We start from the raw sequence: 15,642 nt of genomic DNA, 5'->3' as shown, positions 1-15,642 counted from the left end.
CAGAATGTAGAGAATTCAGAATACTACTGCAGTCTGTCAGGTCATTACTCCAGTTTCGTGTTCTCACTTTGCTCATTTTTACTCAGAAGTGCAAGGAATAACAGTCCTTGTTTGTCTTCCAAAGCAGACTGATTCAAGTAGGTCTACTACATCAACTGACTTTTGCAGTGGTGGAAAAAGTACCTAATTGTCAAGATATTTTCTATTAAGGTGACTCAAAAGTCACCCAGTAAAATACTACTTGAGTTTTAAATATACATAGGTATCAAAAGTAAAAGTATAAATCATTTCACATTCCTTATTAAGCAAACCAGACAGCACGATTTTCTAGTTTTATTTACGGATAGGCAGGGGTACACCAACATTTACAAACAAAGAAATTGTGTTTAGCGAGTATGCCAGAGGCAGTAGGGATGACCAGGGATGTTCTCTTGATAAGTGTGTGAATTGGACCATTTTCCTGTCCTGCTAAGCATTCAAAATGTAAATAGTACTTTTGGGTGCCAGGGAAAATGTATGGAGTAAAAAGTACATTCTTTAGGAATTTAGTGAAATTGTCAAAAATATAAATAGTAAAGTACAGATACCCCAAAAAAACTACTTAAGTAGTACTTTCAAGTATTTTTACACCACTGGACTTTAGACAACTGAAAAGTGGGATAGTTAAAATTGTGGCTTTTAAGTAAACCTGTTTATCAAAACATTTGTGCAAGTTACAATCTGAAGTTTCTGCGTGTGTGTATATGTACTTTGATATGAGAATATCAAAGACAACCAGCACATTGGATGCTTGATGATTACAAATGGTCCTGTTCAGTAAGTTCCCCTTGTGCCAGAACACTCTATTAGAAAGTATGTAACACATCAGAACTTGGGAATTGGCCAAAGGAGAGGAGTGTTCTTGACGTAGTTCTGGAATGCAGGGTCTGAGCCCCACTTCTTTGTGGCCTGCTTCTCCAGGATGGGAATGCCACTGACGTGACGCAGCAGGAACCAGACAAACAGAGGAGATAGCACGCTAGCATACTGGGGACCCTTCATCACTGACGAGGCGGAGAGGAAGAGTCCAGACCACTGGAGTATCTCCCCGAGGTAGTTAGGGTGTCTGCTGTAGCTCCACAGCCCACTCTGGATGAACTTTCCCTGGAGAAAATGGGAAGGCTGAATTGAGGCTATTCTCTGGGTAAATAAATATTCTATAAATTAACATACAAATACAGAAAGTTTATTTTCAATGGTTTGAGAGTGGTTGTGTTTTCATCATATGACAGCATGTTGTAGTGAGAATACTTTGCGACTACCCCACTGTATACATGATCATTATAAAAAGTCAACGTCCCGAAAACAACGAAGCCCACCAAGCTGACTCACAGCATTATCTGGGTCTCCTTTGAATAACCACTTCTGCTGGTCAGCAATGGCCTCCGTGGCAAAGCCAAGGCCCCATATCCCCCAGCCCAGGTAGTCCCTCAGGCCCAATGGCTCATCTCGCTGTTCACTGTTCAGGATGAGAGTAGGTAGGAGGGTCATGAACACCCAAACAGCTGAAAGAAAGAGAAATAAATGATGTACTGAAACAATGGTAGATTAGTCCACAGAAATGGTCTATCCTACCAATCTATAAATAATACATGTCAAGATAATGCGCCTACTCTCAATTAGAAATTCACCTGGGTCCAAAATATAAAACATTTTCAAAAGAGTACTGTACTGTCAGTGTCCAATGGTAAACCTTATGTTTTCTCCCATTTGGGCAAAATGCACAATACCCTGATATCAGTGGCTATTCTAATCTGGTTTCATACATTTATGAAGAGCAAAACGACTGAGCAGTAAGTTAAAATTGATTGCTTGAGGATGAAAGAAAATAACTGCTGTGGTGGCTGAGTGAGAATAAGAAAAGCCGGCAACCATAATGATTCAAAGTACCTTGAACACTCCAGTACACAAAGAATGTCCCTGGGCTGTCTCTGACATTGTTAAACCTGCGATCCTGGCCGTCCTTCAAGATCCGCATGAAGAGGAATGTTCCAAGCCTGCAGAAGTTAGAACATAGGTATTAGTTTGACATTAACCCCGCCATTATTCATTAACTCAACTTTAATAAGTCCCATCCTTCGAGGGTTCTGCAACTGGGCCGGGCCAAACCTCAGCCTTGGATAAGACTACTAAACTGATACAACACTTTGTTGATTGAAAAGTAAATGATCAGAGAACACTAAAGCTCTGCAGGTGTTTATAGCTTTTTTGTTCTTCCTCATTGTTAGGATGGGAATTAATTGTTGGGCATAGCAGGTGCCATTAGATTGGAGACCCTGCTGTCACCCTGTCAAGCTTACCTTACTCCCCATGCTGTCACCAATCCGGTCTGCACATTTTGCCTCAAATGACGAGTCCCTCCCCAATAGCGACTCAGGTGGGCGAGTAATATAAATGTGCCAGACCCTAAACAAATACAATCAAGGTTCATCAGCACAAGACATGTGTCCCTTTGGGCATGGTACATGGCTCTGCCCACTCCTATCATACAGAAGTTGCACAGTAAGGTGTGTTCAATGAATATTTTACCCAGGAGCCTACTGACAGAGTGACAATTGGCTCCAAAGTGCAAGGGCAAAACTTTCCAAGAGCACAGACAGCTCAGAGGAGTGGCACAATCATTTTGTCAAGGAATGCCCATTCATCAGTGTCTACAGGTAAGTTGCAGTCTTTTACATAACTAACGGTGTGTAAATTATGTTATTCTTGAATGGCACATACTGTCACAACAGTTTTTACTTTCCCATTGAACTTTGACAGATCATATAGATGTCGACAATATTATACTGTAACAATGAAAAATCCTACAACAATTGCCTCACTCAATCCTTCAAATGCAAGGGCCTACATAACTGCTGTTTTCATTTGGTTTACCATGCTATTGTTGGATGATCGACAAAAGACGGGCTACAATTAAACTGTACTGCTGTGGTTACTCGAACTACAACGTAACAATGTGTGACAAATCTCGCGATAGGCCGACACATTTAACACCAATCACGCGCTACAATGTGAACTTTTGTCTAAAATCATCCGGATGCGCTGTCGAAGCTAGTTAATAGATGGATATTGCAGCATTATCTGGCCTTATTTTAACCTTTGAGTGGAGGCTTGTAAAATTGGTAGTCAGTTGGTCGTAATGTTGAACTAAGCTGATTTTCTGGAAAATACTTAAGCTTATCTGAATGAGGGAGGAGTCCTTGAGTTGTTTTACAACAAAGCTGTTTAGATAACAGTGGTTTTGTAACATTGATATTCATCGGATACAACATGCTATACTTAAATGAAAAACACAATGCCTGATTCCAATGCATACGTTTGGTTTGACCGAACGAATGTTTACATTTTATGACAAAACCATATACTCTGGGTGATTTATTCAACCATTTACAATATGAAATCATAGCGATTCACAAAACAAACTAAACGCTTCGGTGAGAATTGACATACCAGTAGGCATAAATCAAGTGTTATTACCTGCTAAGTCATAGAACTTCTCGGTTTTGAGAGCTGCTGCTATGGCCCATCCAGCCCACTGGATTCCCAGGTCTGTAGCTGCACATTTCACTATCGTACTGCCCATTATCATGTCCAGTAAATTCTGAAACAACAACTGGTATTCCAACATCGGACCACTCCCACTTTCTTCAAATAACACTCCAGTATAAAGTTCACTTCTTCCATAACATTTTACTTCTTATTCTTGGGTGGGGTTTATCGGCGGTTGGCATCCAACGGTATGGTGCATTACCGCCACCTACTGTACTGTTGTGTGGGTGAGAGACAGGGAGAAACTAAATCCTACTGCCATCACCGTTTCTCTTAAAAAAGATAATAACATATTTGAGACTATCTAACAGCGTTCTAATCAATGTACTGTTTAAACAAATGTTTTGTATCCCCTTCTCACATAATACTATTTCTCAGCCTCTCTCTTTCCCTCTCATACTGCCCACACTGTATCAATACATACTCCACTGTCTCTGTTTCCTGGCAATAATCACACTTTCCTGTTGGATGATTTCCTATCAGATTGGATGTCTTATTCAACTGGCTGTGTCCAACCCTTAATCTTGTAAAAATAGTTTCCTCTCTTCTGTCTCTTCTTGCTGCCCTCCCCAACTTTCATTGTACTTGAAATGAATGCCTGCCCTTAGTATCTCTATTCCACTGGTCCTGCCATCTCTGCACCATCACTGTCCATATCAGGCTTTTTGCCTCTGCCTTGCTCATTGAAACCACAACATCAATATCCCTACTTCTAAGTGCTTGATTAGCCAGTACATCAACTGCCTCGTTCCCCTCCACCCTCACATGGGCTGGGACCCAAGTACATCTTATCTGTATACCCATCGCTCTAATCCTGCCATGGGTTTGTAGTACCTCATAAAGGTCTTGTCTGCTACATGAGCTAAAGGACAGGAGATTCATCAACACTGCACATGAATCAGAGCAAATACTGTAACTACTCTGTCTGGCTTGATGTCCTCCACCCACTGCAAGGCCAACAGTATGGCCGTCAGCTCCGCCGTATATACAGCCAGATGATCTGTAATACGTTCGCCTGCGTATTACCCATCCACCCAAAGCTTGTGTTCCGTCTTCGCTCATGTTCCTAGCATGCCTGTAAAATCCCTTTCGGAGGATAAGACACCCCATGGCCCTGTAGGCTGACCCAATAATTAATTGCCAGCTGCTGTCTCCTAATCTGCAATGGCATATCCCCCCATCTCCACCTGTAGTGCAGCCACTGGGGACGTCTGAAACGCCCCACTACATATTCTGAGTCCTTGCCTCTGTATGACATCTAGACTTTCCAATGAGGTCCAAGCTGCCGAACCATACGCTTTACTGCTATAGTCTATTATAGATCAGATTAATGCAACATACATGGTCCTCGATGAGGAACGGCCAGCCCCCCACTCCTTCCCTGTCAGACAGAGCATCACATTTAACACCTTCTTACACTTTCCCACCACTCTCTCAATGTGTTCTGCCCAGGTCAGCCTAGTGTCAAAGTACACCCAAAGGAACCTGAAGGACCCCACCCTCTCCAAGTTTCTCCCATATAACCTCAAGCGTACCTCATCTCCCACCTTTCTCCTGGTAAAGAACACTGAGTTTTCTCTACAGAGAACCTGAATCCCCACAATAATGCCCACCGCTCTACCTCATCAATTGCTTCCTGTACCTTCCTGACTATGTAATTCCATAATAGTATGTAGGAGTGGCTTGACTTGTAAATATATGATAGGCCCGCTAAGAAGACGGATTTGTAGTCATAAAACTGCCTTATATAGCTACACTTTAGCATGCCGCCAACTTTTTTATATATACATATATCTATCATATATATATCATATATAGGTATTGTCGTCAACAAATGCTGCGTTCAAAACAACTGGGAACTCGGAAATATCCAACTTCTGTGTGTTCAAAACAACTGGGAACTCTAAAAAAAAAACGAGCTCCTACTAGAAAAAAAATCTGTTTTAACGGTGATCCAATTAGGAATTCGAACTCGGGAACTCGGGCCTCTTTCTAGAGCTTCAGCCTAACGATCACTGGCGTCATGATTTGACTTCGTATTTTTCCCGAGTTCCAAGTTGTTAAACCATGCAGATTTGCATTATTCAGAATATCTAGAGATATTCCACAACCAAAATGAATAAAAATGCCAAAATTGGGCATCCCTGTCATGTACTTCGGTTAGTGAATCTTTTGGATGTATTAAGGTTTAGTAACACAGAACTATTTATATAAGTGTATATCTTCCCTCTACTTGTAAAGAGATCAACAATACCTTTCTTGACTTCATCTGGAAAAAAAAGTCTCACAAACTAACAAGTCAGTCCTCTCTAATAAAAGAGTTGAAGGAGGTCTGGAAGTGTTGGGTTTTGTTGACATAAATAACACTTTCAAGAGCAACTGGTTGAAAAAATGTTTGAGCAATACTGATTCAATATGGTATTTCATTCCAAATAATGTGTTTCATAAGTTGGGAGGTCTTCAATTTTTACTGAAATGTAATTATATTTCTGAAAGATTACCCGCTAAATTGGCTAGGTTTCACCAACAAGCTTTAATGGCCTGGAAAATATGTTTCCTGCACAAATTTTTCACACATAAAGCTCTTTTGTGGAATAATTCAGACATAACTGTAAGGAATAAGTCATTATTCTACCCCAGCTGGCATGAGAGGAATGTTGACTTTGTTCTTGATGTTTTTGACAACAGGGGTAATATTCTTGCATATTAATAATTTATAACATTGAATGACTTTTCAATACCTTTCAGAGAGTTTATTTCTGTGATCAAAACCTTTCCCAGTGGTCTAACTACACTAATGAAAACTCATCTTAGCTTTGGTGATGATCACAAAGCTTATCCAGAACTCAGTTTGGAAGGCATGGGCTTACTTAAGAAATCTTGTTGTAATAAATATATAAGACAAATTCTCCATTCACGGAACCAATTTACACCTAGAGGAATATCTTTCTGGAACATGCTTATTCCTGTCACTGTCTGGAAAAAAAGCTTGGTTAAGGTCTTACAAATATTGTATACCAAACAAATGTAAGGAAGTGCACTTTAAAATTCTACATAAGGTATATCCATGTATTTCTATGTTGTCCAAATTTGTGGCTATTGATGATATCTGCGTTTTCTGTGAAAAAGAGGGTGAGAATCTGAGTTTTGAGAAAACCTTGCAAAATACTTATTTACCATTATGAACACTACCCATGTTTTTGACATGAAGGATATAATATGTTACTATTGCAATGATAACAAGACCATTGAAATGATTGTGCGTTTTTTAAATTCTTGTTGCCAAATACTTTATACACAAACAAATATTCCAGAATTCTGTACCAAAATGACACATATTTTTGATTGAATTTAATTATCTTGTTAAGTCATTATCCCCCGTGAATAACAACAATAATAACTTTTTTTCAGAGTGAATACAATTGCACTAGAATTGTTTATTTTTTAATGATTTTTATTTATATATTTTTTGTATGTTTTAGTATTTTCTTGTTAATAGCTGTGTTTTGTTTTATTAGACATGTTTGATGTAGCAATGTAAGTTGTTGATTTTTCTATTATGAATAAAATAAATATAAAACATAAAAAAAAAAAATCCCAGTTGTTTTGAACGCGGCAAAAGCATGTACTTTTATTTCCGCCAACCACATCATTGGTAATGACTCACGATTGCGGTAATGTTTAAAAGTCCCGCCAACCCCTCAGACAGTATACCTTATCGTTTTACTGGCTTTGGCATGCATCAACAACCTATTATTGTTGTCCAACATAAAAAAAAAATGTGTACGTTAATTGTCATTGATATGGAAAAGTATAAACAAAACGGTAGTCTGCATGCAACCAGCAGCCTGGTGGGGCAAATAGCAACATTACCTGCTCAATTCTTTGCACCAAAAAACCCATTCGTTTAAAAATGTGGCTATTTAGGATATGTAAATTTGATATTTACGATATGTAAATCTAACAAGCCAGGCAACTAAAAGCTACTTTCTAGCCAATTAAGTTTTGGTTTGCTAAACTAGCTAATTTAAATAGCTGTACGAGCTGGCTAGCCATAATTACCTGAACAAATCTGACAACCTTTAGAATTGAACTGTAGCCAACTTTTTATTCAACATAACAGTAAAATGAACAAATTACATGGTAATTATTTACAAATGGTTTACAAGTATGGCGAGATGCTAATTTACTGTTTGTGAATGTGAAGAAATTAAAGCAGTGCATCGCAATCGAGGAATTTAAAATGCATCGTGTTACCATGACAACGGTTGTAACGACCAAAGGTCAAAGTTGAATGTCTCTTGCTCAGTTGCCATAAATGAAATAGTGCCCGCACACTCATAAGCTCCACCACGTACCTTTATTCACAAACAACGTTTCTATCTGACCTGCAAGAATCTTCGTCAGGTTATTCCTCGTTATTTCTTATTTTTACTCCGTTGCCGCCTTAATAATGGCTATATAAAAGGTGAATGCCGACGAGGTGTAAAGATAGTGCTGTATAAGGGAGATATACATTGCCCAATTGTTTTTACAGGCAACATACCGTGAATCCTATGTGAAAGAAGTAATACACTTTAGTGATGATGCACTTTTGACATGATGCACGTAAATGACTACAAACTTGACGATAGTATATCTGTCCCACCAATATTCTAATCAACTACTTTTAGGTTGCCAAATGAGAACTCTCCATTCTATACAGACAGATTAATCTTTGTAATCTGTTCTTTCTCCTATCTCTACATTCCCAAGGGTAAAAAAAAACTCAACAGGGAAAAGCAAGAAAAGAAAAGGGGAAAGTATGTCAGAAGGCCACAGTCCAAAAGGAGGTGCTGGGGTCTTTGCCAAAAGAGTCCAAAGGCAACTGAGCAGGGGCAAGGAGAAGGTATGCTTTACATTTCTCAATATAATGCACAGCATGATCTCCAAATGCCTCTCAATCTACTTTTAGAAGAAAAGCATAAAGGTTCAAGCCATTAGAGGTAGCTTGACGTGTACATGTATTTTGTTCCTGACTTTTTAGGTCTTGCAGAAGTTTGGAAAGACAGTGGAGACCAAAGATGAAAGATTTGAGCATTGCCTCTTAAATCTCACTGACCAACAGGTAGTCTTCATTGGCAGTCAATCTCCATGCATGAACCAATAATATATATTAACCGATATTTTATGATTTAGCAAAGGCATGTCAATCTGCCCCTGTAAATGCCAAAAATGAATGTATAGCCTACAAATTACTCTATAACCTCTGTTTGCAGATTGATGGGAACCGGTTATACAAAGACCTAAAGCATTACCTTAGTTCTGTCAAAGGTAAACATTTGTTCTGTCTGTCTATGTTGTCAATGATTGTGATCTGTATTTGATTTTTGATTTGATTTATTGGAATCCCCATTAGCCGACGCCAATGGCGACAGCTAGTCTTACTGGAGTCCAACACATAAACACATAACGAAAAAAACATTACAGACAAAAGACTTTACAATTAACTTACAGTTAAAAACATGATGTATGATGATGTAACATGTAAGATGTTGTCCCTAAATGTCATGGTTTTCTATAGCTTTACCATCAGCGGTGTCCAAGGCCTGATAAAATGTGATCCGTGTTGACCACTTTTTCACAGAAATGCGGGAAGCTTCAAAACGTCTTTCCCAGTCTCTGTATGATGTCTATGAGCCGGACTGGGATGGAGAAGAGGACCTGGGGGCCATTGTAGAGGTTAGTCATAGCACTGCTGTATTATTAAGGATGACATGCATGACTTCTTCGTTGGTTATTATAATGCACATTTCTGTAAAAAATAAATAAATATATCTTATGCTAACAGGGTGAAGACCTCCTGTGGAATGATTATGAGGCGAAGCTGTTAGACCAGGCGCTTCGTACCATGGAGTCTTATATGAGCCAGTTCCCAGATGTCAGAGTAAGGCAAAAAATGTGCAGGTGGCACGCATACACGCACACACACACACACACACACACACACACACACACACACACACACACACACACACACACACACACACACACACACACACACACACACACACACACACACACACACACACACACACACACACACACACACACACTTCCTAAATACAGTATGTTATCTTTCAAGTGCATCCTTCCTCTCCTCCAAATCTCCAGGAGAAGGTGGCCAAACGAGGCAGGAAGCTGGTTGACTACGATTCCTCCCGTCACCACTTGGAGGCGATGCAGAATGCTAAAAAGAAAGATGATGTCAAAATAGCCAAGGTCAGACAGACAAAATACCCCTGTCTACTTACTTTGCACAGCAATTATCATTTAAGCTAAGCTACAAAACTCAATCTTATCATGGTGGTTTTCTCTGTACAGGCAGCTGATGAGGTGAACATAGCCCAGAGTGTCTTTGAGGGCATCAACAGAGAGCTGAGGGAGGAGCTCCCTGCTCTCTATGACAGGTAAGGAGTCAGAAGTCAGCACAGAGCCAGATAGCAGAATGACATACCATTCAAATAAATACATCATCATGTCAAGTGTCTAATAACCTATCCATATTAATAATGTTTTTTTCTTTCATTTTGTTCCTAAAGCCGAATTGGATGCTATGTGTCAGTCTTCACAGCCATCTCAAATTTGCGGGACACCTTCTTCAAGGAAATGACTACTGTATGTGCAGTTCATATTATTCTCAATAACTGGGGTGGGAATACACATCCAAAAATAGCAGTCATGTGGGGCTTTGCTTTGGTTTATACAAATGAACGGAACTGTTTTGTCTGCATTTGGGTAACAAAAGTCCTAGCTCTTTCGGTTTATATCTGTCTTTGATCTGGTGTAACTTCCTCTCTTTCAGTTCAACAGTGATTTGCAGAATGTGATGAAGGATCTGAAGGATCAGCATCCAGACAAGGTATTTGTCATCAAGGGGTTGAATCGGTAAGTTGGTAAGGATTTTACATCTCTCACCAGCACTTTAAAAAAAAATCTTAATTGACTTTCCTCCCATTTGATTCTATCAATGGGTTGTGGTCTGGGATGAACTAAACACAGAGTATATTATAAAGCATAACACTAATCAAAGCAAAAGTAAGTGTATCAACATGTAGTCATATCCCCCCTCTCACATATCTTTCAGGACTGGCTCTCTGATGAGGCGATCTCTCATGTCCCCCAAGTCATGGAAGGCCAGCTTCTCTGATTTCCATCAGAGTTCTAGTCCAGGCAAGTCAGGCACCCTCACTAGAGACAGGTCCAGCCTCAGATCCCCTAGTAGTCCTCGCTACGATGAGTCACTCACCAGCACACCTGCAGTCTCCTCACGGCCCCTACCTATTGAAGAGCCCTCCTCAGGGGCCAGAGACCTGGATGCAGACTCCACCTGTAGTGAGGATCCTACTGCAGAGAAGAAACCTGGGTCTGAAAGCAGGGATGACACCACCACCACAGAAGGGGCCTCCGGTAGTGGTCAAAAGTCAGGGGAAGAGAAACTGGCGGAGGAAGAAAAGGGTGTTAAAAGGGGAAAGTCTGAGCCTTCTTCAAAACAGCACCCTGCTGCATTAACTGAGAGTACCTCCGAAGTGACAAACTCCCATGACCTGGAGAGTGTTGAGCTCCAGCTCTCGGCCATAGACACCCCCCAGCTGACCATAGAGAGCTCTGTGGCCCCTGAGGACGCTGGGGTCCATGGTGTGCAGAACGGAGCGGCTACTGATGGCTCTGATTCTGAAATAGAGGCCACTGGGCTTGTCCAAAAGGTGAGTTGTCAGGATGAGATCTCACTGTAAAAACACAGACGCAACCTTTTATACCCTCTCGTATGTGGTACGTTTGATTTACATGCCGGTCTACTGTAATCAAGACAGGCAGTATAATAATGGGATGCCATCGACAGCTGCTAGACTTTTTTGATCTACTGGTCTATAACTTGTCACTTTGGTCTTTTCTTTTACTTTTAGGCAGAAAATTTGCATATCCAGGAGCCAGAGGATGTGAAAAACACTGTGGTTTAATGAAGGATCTCTGAGGAAAATGTTGGTTCCTGTCTGAAGTAACTATAATTATGGATAAGGCTGCTTTTCTTCTTTGTTAACTGTCAAAATGTTTTGTGTTTGTTCACAAAACTAGTTCTAGTAATAAGGGAGAGGGGCTGAATACTGCACGAGAGAAATAGGATAAAAATGAAGAGCCTTCTCAATATTACATGCGGGATATAAGAATATCTGCTGTTTCCTCCAGCTGCCTAAGATCTGAAAGCTCTTGCTTGTGGACAATATATTTTCAATAGAGCTGTTTTGTTTTTATTCATAAAATGAGCCTGTTTGTGCTTTGCATAGGTTTCTGCCAATAATCCAATACTGCATCACCCAATTGTCTTTTGATTTAATTGTAGAGAAACAGCAAGTTCACTAAACTGTAATTGACTTTAATTGAAATTCAGCTTTGTAAAACTGAATAGAAAATTCAATATAAATCCATAGAAAACAATTATTTATTCTCTGTGTGTGCTAAATTGTACATGAAGAACTTGATTATTGATTAAACAAATGTATTTTTATAATGGCTTGTTGAGTGATACTACTGTAATTGAAAATCTCAAATGACTGAATGTAAATCAAAGGAAACCTAGAGGTATCTTTTGATTAATTATGTATTTATAAACAATGTATCATTAAAGTGATTACATCTCTGCCCCCTGTGTCTTGATTTGTCAGTACTGTGAATATTCTAGATCTGCAACAATGTTGGTGCAACATGAAACCTCCCAAGAGCCATAGTAGCAATTTTACGGGTGCTAGCACACATGGGTTTCATGAACGCGGCACGCAAGGCAAGAAAGTTTGAGCGGTGAGCACAGCTGTCTGTTTTTATGTGTTTTCTTTTTCGTTGCTGGATTACTAAAGCTAGCTCGCTTAAAATACTGTATTTCGTAATATTTTTTTTATTTTTAAGAAAAGTGGTGTCTAAAGAAATGTGACCAGCAAGCAAATATTGCTCAGCAGATAGCTCTACTTCCTCAGGCTTACTTCGTCGGAGGACGACGCTTCATCAACGGTTCAGAAATCCGTATTCCTCCCTAAAATCTCACCAGAAGGAACAGGTTGATGGTTTCAGCGATGGTATTCTCATTTTCTTTATGTTGTTTACCTAACAAGCATCAGGTGACTATTTTTTCAGGGATACTCAGGTACTTCAATTTATTAGTTTGTTCTTGTATGACCAGAAGACCTATTTTGTTTACAAACTTACGAAGAAGATTGAAAGCTGTATTTATTTTTTATGTATACAGTTACTAAGATGCTGTTTTAAAGGGCATACAGGTCTGCTCTGACTTTACACTGTTATTTTTCCATTTAATTATTAATACTTTATATTTCCAAAAAAAGATCTTAGGAACGTGTATATGTAAAACATTTTTTATTCAATTATTTTATGATCCGTTTTCATATGCACTTAAAATAGTAGGTACCCTTTTATTTAAATTATTATTTTGTACACTGCTCAAAAAAATAAAGGGAACACTTAAACAACACAATGTAACTCCAAGTCAATCACACTTCTGTGAAATCAAACTGTCCACTTAGGAAGCAACACTGATTGAAAATAAATTTCACATGCTGTTGTGCAAATGGAATAGACAAAAGGTGGAAATTATAGGCAATTAGCAAGACACCCCCAATAAAGGAGTGGTTCTCCAGGTGGTGACCACAGACCACTTCTCAGTTCCTATGCTTCCTGACTGATGTTTTGGTCACTTTTGAATGCTGCACTGCATCGCAGTGCTAGCTGCGCCACCAGAGTCTCTGGGTTCGCGCCCAGGCTGGGCTGGGATCGCGCCAAGGCTCTGTCGCAGCCGGCCGCAACCGGGAGGTCCGTGGGGCGACGCACAATTGGCATAGCGTCGTCCGGGTTAGGGAGGGTTTGGCCGGTAGGGATATCCTTGTCTCAGTATGTAAAAAATGTAATAAAAATGTATGCACTCTACTGTAAGTCGCTCTGGATAAGAGCGTCTGCTAAATGACTAAAATGTGTTGTTTAAGTGTTCCCTTTATTTTTTTGAGCAGTGTATTTTATTTCTTAGAATAGTTCCTGATTACACTAAAGAGGGTTAGTCTCTCTTACTACAAGAACCCTTGGTTTGGTCTTGAACATAAATTTCAGTTGAGTTGAATTTCAAAGCCGGATAACGTCTAGCTCAAAGTTTATGGAATAAGCTATTTTCACTTTAAATTGACTTAAATGGTGCAGATCTCCGTTCCTTATCGTTTACGTTCACTGCTCCTACGTCTTTGACTCATCCTACTACAGTTTATACTTGTAAATAATATTCGTTGTTTTGTCTTTGTCTTTAGTTTCTCTTAATGCTAGGGGGTTACGAAACACTGTGAAGCGCAAGGCCTTATTTTTATTTGCTAAACAATTTCGAACAGATTTTTGCTTTCTTCAAGAGTCTCACTCAATTTCGGCTGATGCCAACTTTGGAGGTCACAGTGGGGCAACGATATTTGGCTTTCCCATGGATCTGAACGCTCCGCTGGTGTCACTACAATGAAAAATACCTTTGGTGGTAATATTCTACCCTCCGAATGTGACCCCTTTGGTCACTTTACTTGTCTTGTAATCAGTTACAATGACATTACACTCATTACTGTAAACTTCTATGGGTACAACACCAAACATGAGAATGATGAATTGCTTGAATCTATAGAGAAACATATACTTCATTGGTTATCTACATTTCCCAATTCGTTATTGTTGATAGGAGGGGACTTTAACATTACTATAGATAATTCAACTGATAGATGGCCCCCAGGTAGACCAACCAATCAGAATTTGGGTTTAATACTTTTTATGGAAAAGTTTGATCTTACTGATATATAGAGAGAGAGGTTTCCGGCCGACAGATCATTCACTTGGAGTAACAAAACAGGTTCCAGACAATCCAGAATAGATTTTTGGCTTATATCCAAATGTATTGATAGTGAGTGTGTTACTACAAATATCTGTACTACTCCCCTCACAGACCATAGGGCCATTTACATTGATATCAAAATATTTACCCCTGATACTAACCTTGGCAGAGCATCCTACTGGAAGCTAAATAGCTCATTATTAAATAATGATATAGTTAAATTTGAGGTTAAAGATCTGCTCTCACACTTTTGGGAAAGGGCTTGTGAAGAAAAATCTTATTGCAAGAACTGGGAGCTCTTTAAATTTGAGGTGTCCAAATACCTTAGAAAATATGGTAGTAATCTTGCTAAGACCAGAAGAGCTGAGGAGGAAAAGGTGATCATTAAGATAACTTCCCTTTCTCAGAGGTCCCCAGCCGGCCTCTCGGGGGAGGAGAAGATGGAACTGATTGAGTTACAAAGTAACTGGATAATATATATAGATTAAAAGCAGAAGGAGACTTTATTAGATCTAGGAAAACATGGATTGAGGAGGGAGAACAGAATTCATCCTATTTCTTTGGACTTGAGAAATTTCACTCGAAAAACAACACTATCCATAAATTAAACATTGATGGTTTTATTACAGATGACCAAAATTAATCGCTAAATACTGTAGCAATTTTTACAGAAAATTGTATAGCTCTACGTACTGTCAGGAATCCACAGATATGTTTTTTACCTCACTGAATAATGTTCACTCTATCAGTGATATAGAATCTAAACAGTGTGATGAACCCATCAAAGTTGAAGAGATTATAGAGTCTATCAAACATCTAAAGAACAATAAATCACCAGGTGTTGATGGAATTACATCAGAATTTTACAAATTATTTTCTGAACAAATAGCTCCCTTGCTATTTGAAGTCTTTTTAGAGAGTATTAAAAACAATGTTCTACCTCCTACAATGAGTCAGGGGTTAATAACACTGATACCTAAGCCTAAAAAAGAAGTGCTGCTCATCGATAACTGGCGTCCAATTTGTTTTCTTAATAATGACTATAAGATATTAGCTTTACTACTTGCAAAAATAATCAAAGAAGTCCTGGATGGAATCATTGATGACACACAGTCTTGCTTCATGAGGAACAGACATATTTCTAACAATGTCAG

General features: G+C 39.3%; 2 protein-coding genes across 2 annotated transcripts; one reads left to right on the top strand and one right to left on the bottom strand.

The window, feature by feature from the left end:
• Positions 1–318: 318 nt before the first annotated feature.
• Positions 319–3,778, bottom strand: si:ch211-210c8.6 (uncharacterized). The gene is made up of 5 exons (XM_055931376.1): positions 3,517–3,778; positions 2,340–2,445; positions 1,930–2,036; positions 1,372–1,544; positions 319–1,143 (listed from the first exon to the last, which is right to left on the bottom strand). The coding sequence occupies exons 1-5, from the start codon at positions 3,665–3,667 to the stop codon at positions 865–867; spliced, it is 816 nt and encodes a 271-aa protein (XP_055787351.1). The 5' UTR covers positions 3,668–3,778; the 3' UTR covers positions 319–864.
• On the top strand, positions 2,605–12,189 carry LOC129860700 (bridging integrator 2-like). Its single transcript, XM_055931375.1, has 12 exons — positions 2,605–2,696; positions 8,344–8,476; positions 8,615–8,695; positions 8,847–8,901; positions 9,215–9,309; positions 9,419–9,514; positions 9,742–9,849; positions 9,952–10,037; positions 10,170–10,245; positions 10,433–10,515; positions 10,715–11,333; positions 11,535–12,189. Exons 2-12 carry the CDS (start codon positions 8,393–8,395, stop codon positions 11,586–11,588), a joined length of 1,437 nt encoding a protein of 478 aa, XP_055787350.1. The 5' UTR covers positions 2,605–2,696; positions 8,344–8,392; the 3' UTR covers positions 11,589–12,189.
• Positions 12,190–15,642: the final 3,453 nt, after the last annotated feature.

Source organism: Salvelinus fontinalis, chromosome 8, assembly GCF_029448725.1.
Source record: "Salvelinus fontinalis isolate EN_2023a chromosome 8, ASM2944872v1, whole genome shotgun sequence".
In the NCBI taxonomy this organism is placed as follows: domain Eukaryota; kingdom Metazoa; phylum Chordata; class Actinopteri; order Salmoniformes; family Salmonidae; genus Salvelinus; species Salvelinus fontinalis.
The sequence above is the reverse complement of the archived record's forward strand: the minus strand, read 5'-3'. Positions and strand labels throughout refer to the sequence as shown.

Coding starts and splice junctions, on each gene's coding strand:
- si:ch211-210c8.6 (XM_055931376.1), bottom strand. CDS start 3,667: ATGTTGGAATACCAGTTGTTGTTTCAGAATTTACTGGACATGATAATG. Junction 1,545..1,929: donor TGTGTACTGGAGTGTTCAAG/GTACTTTGAATC, acceptor TCTTTCTTTCAG/CTGTTTGGGTGTTCATGACC. Junction 1,144..1,371: donor AAGGAGACCCAGATAATGCT/GTGAGTCAGCTT, acceptor CATTTTCTCCAG/GGAAAGTTCATCCAGAGTGG.
- LOC129860700 (XM_055931375.1), top strand. CDS start 8,393: ATGTCAGAAGGCCACAGTCCAAAAGGAGGTGCTGGGGTCTTTGCCAAA. Junction 8,696..8,846: donor TAAATCTCACTGACCAACAG/GTAGTCTTCATT, acceptor CTCTGTTTGCAG/ATTGATGGGAACCGGTTATA. Junction 9,515..9,741: donor GCCAGTTCCCAGATGTCAGA/GTAAGGCAAAAA, acceptor CCAAATCTCCAG/GAGAAGGTGGCCAAACGAGG.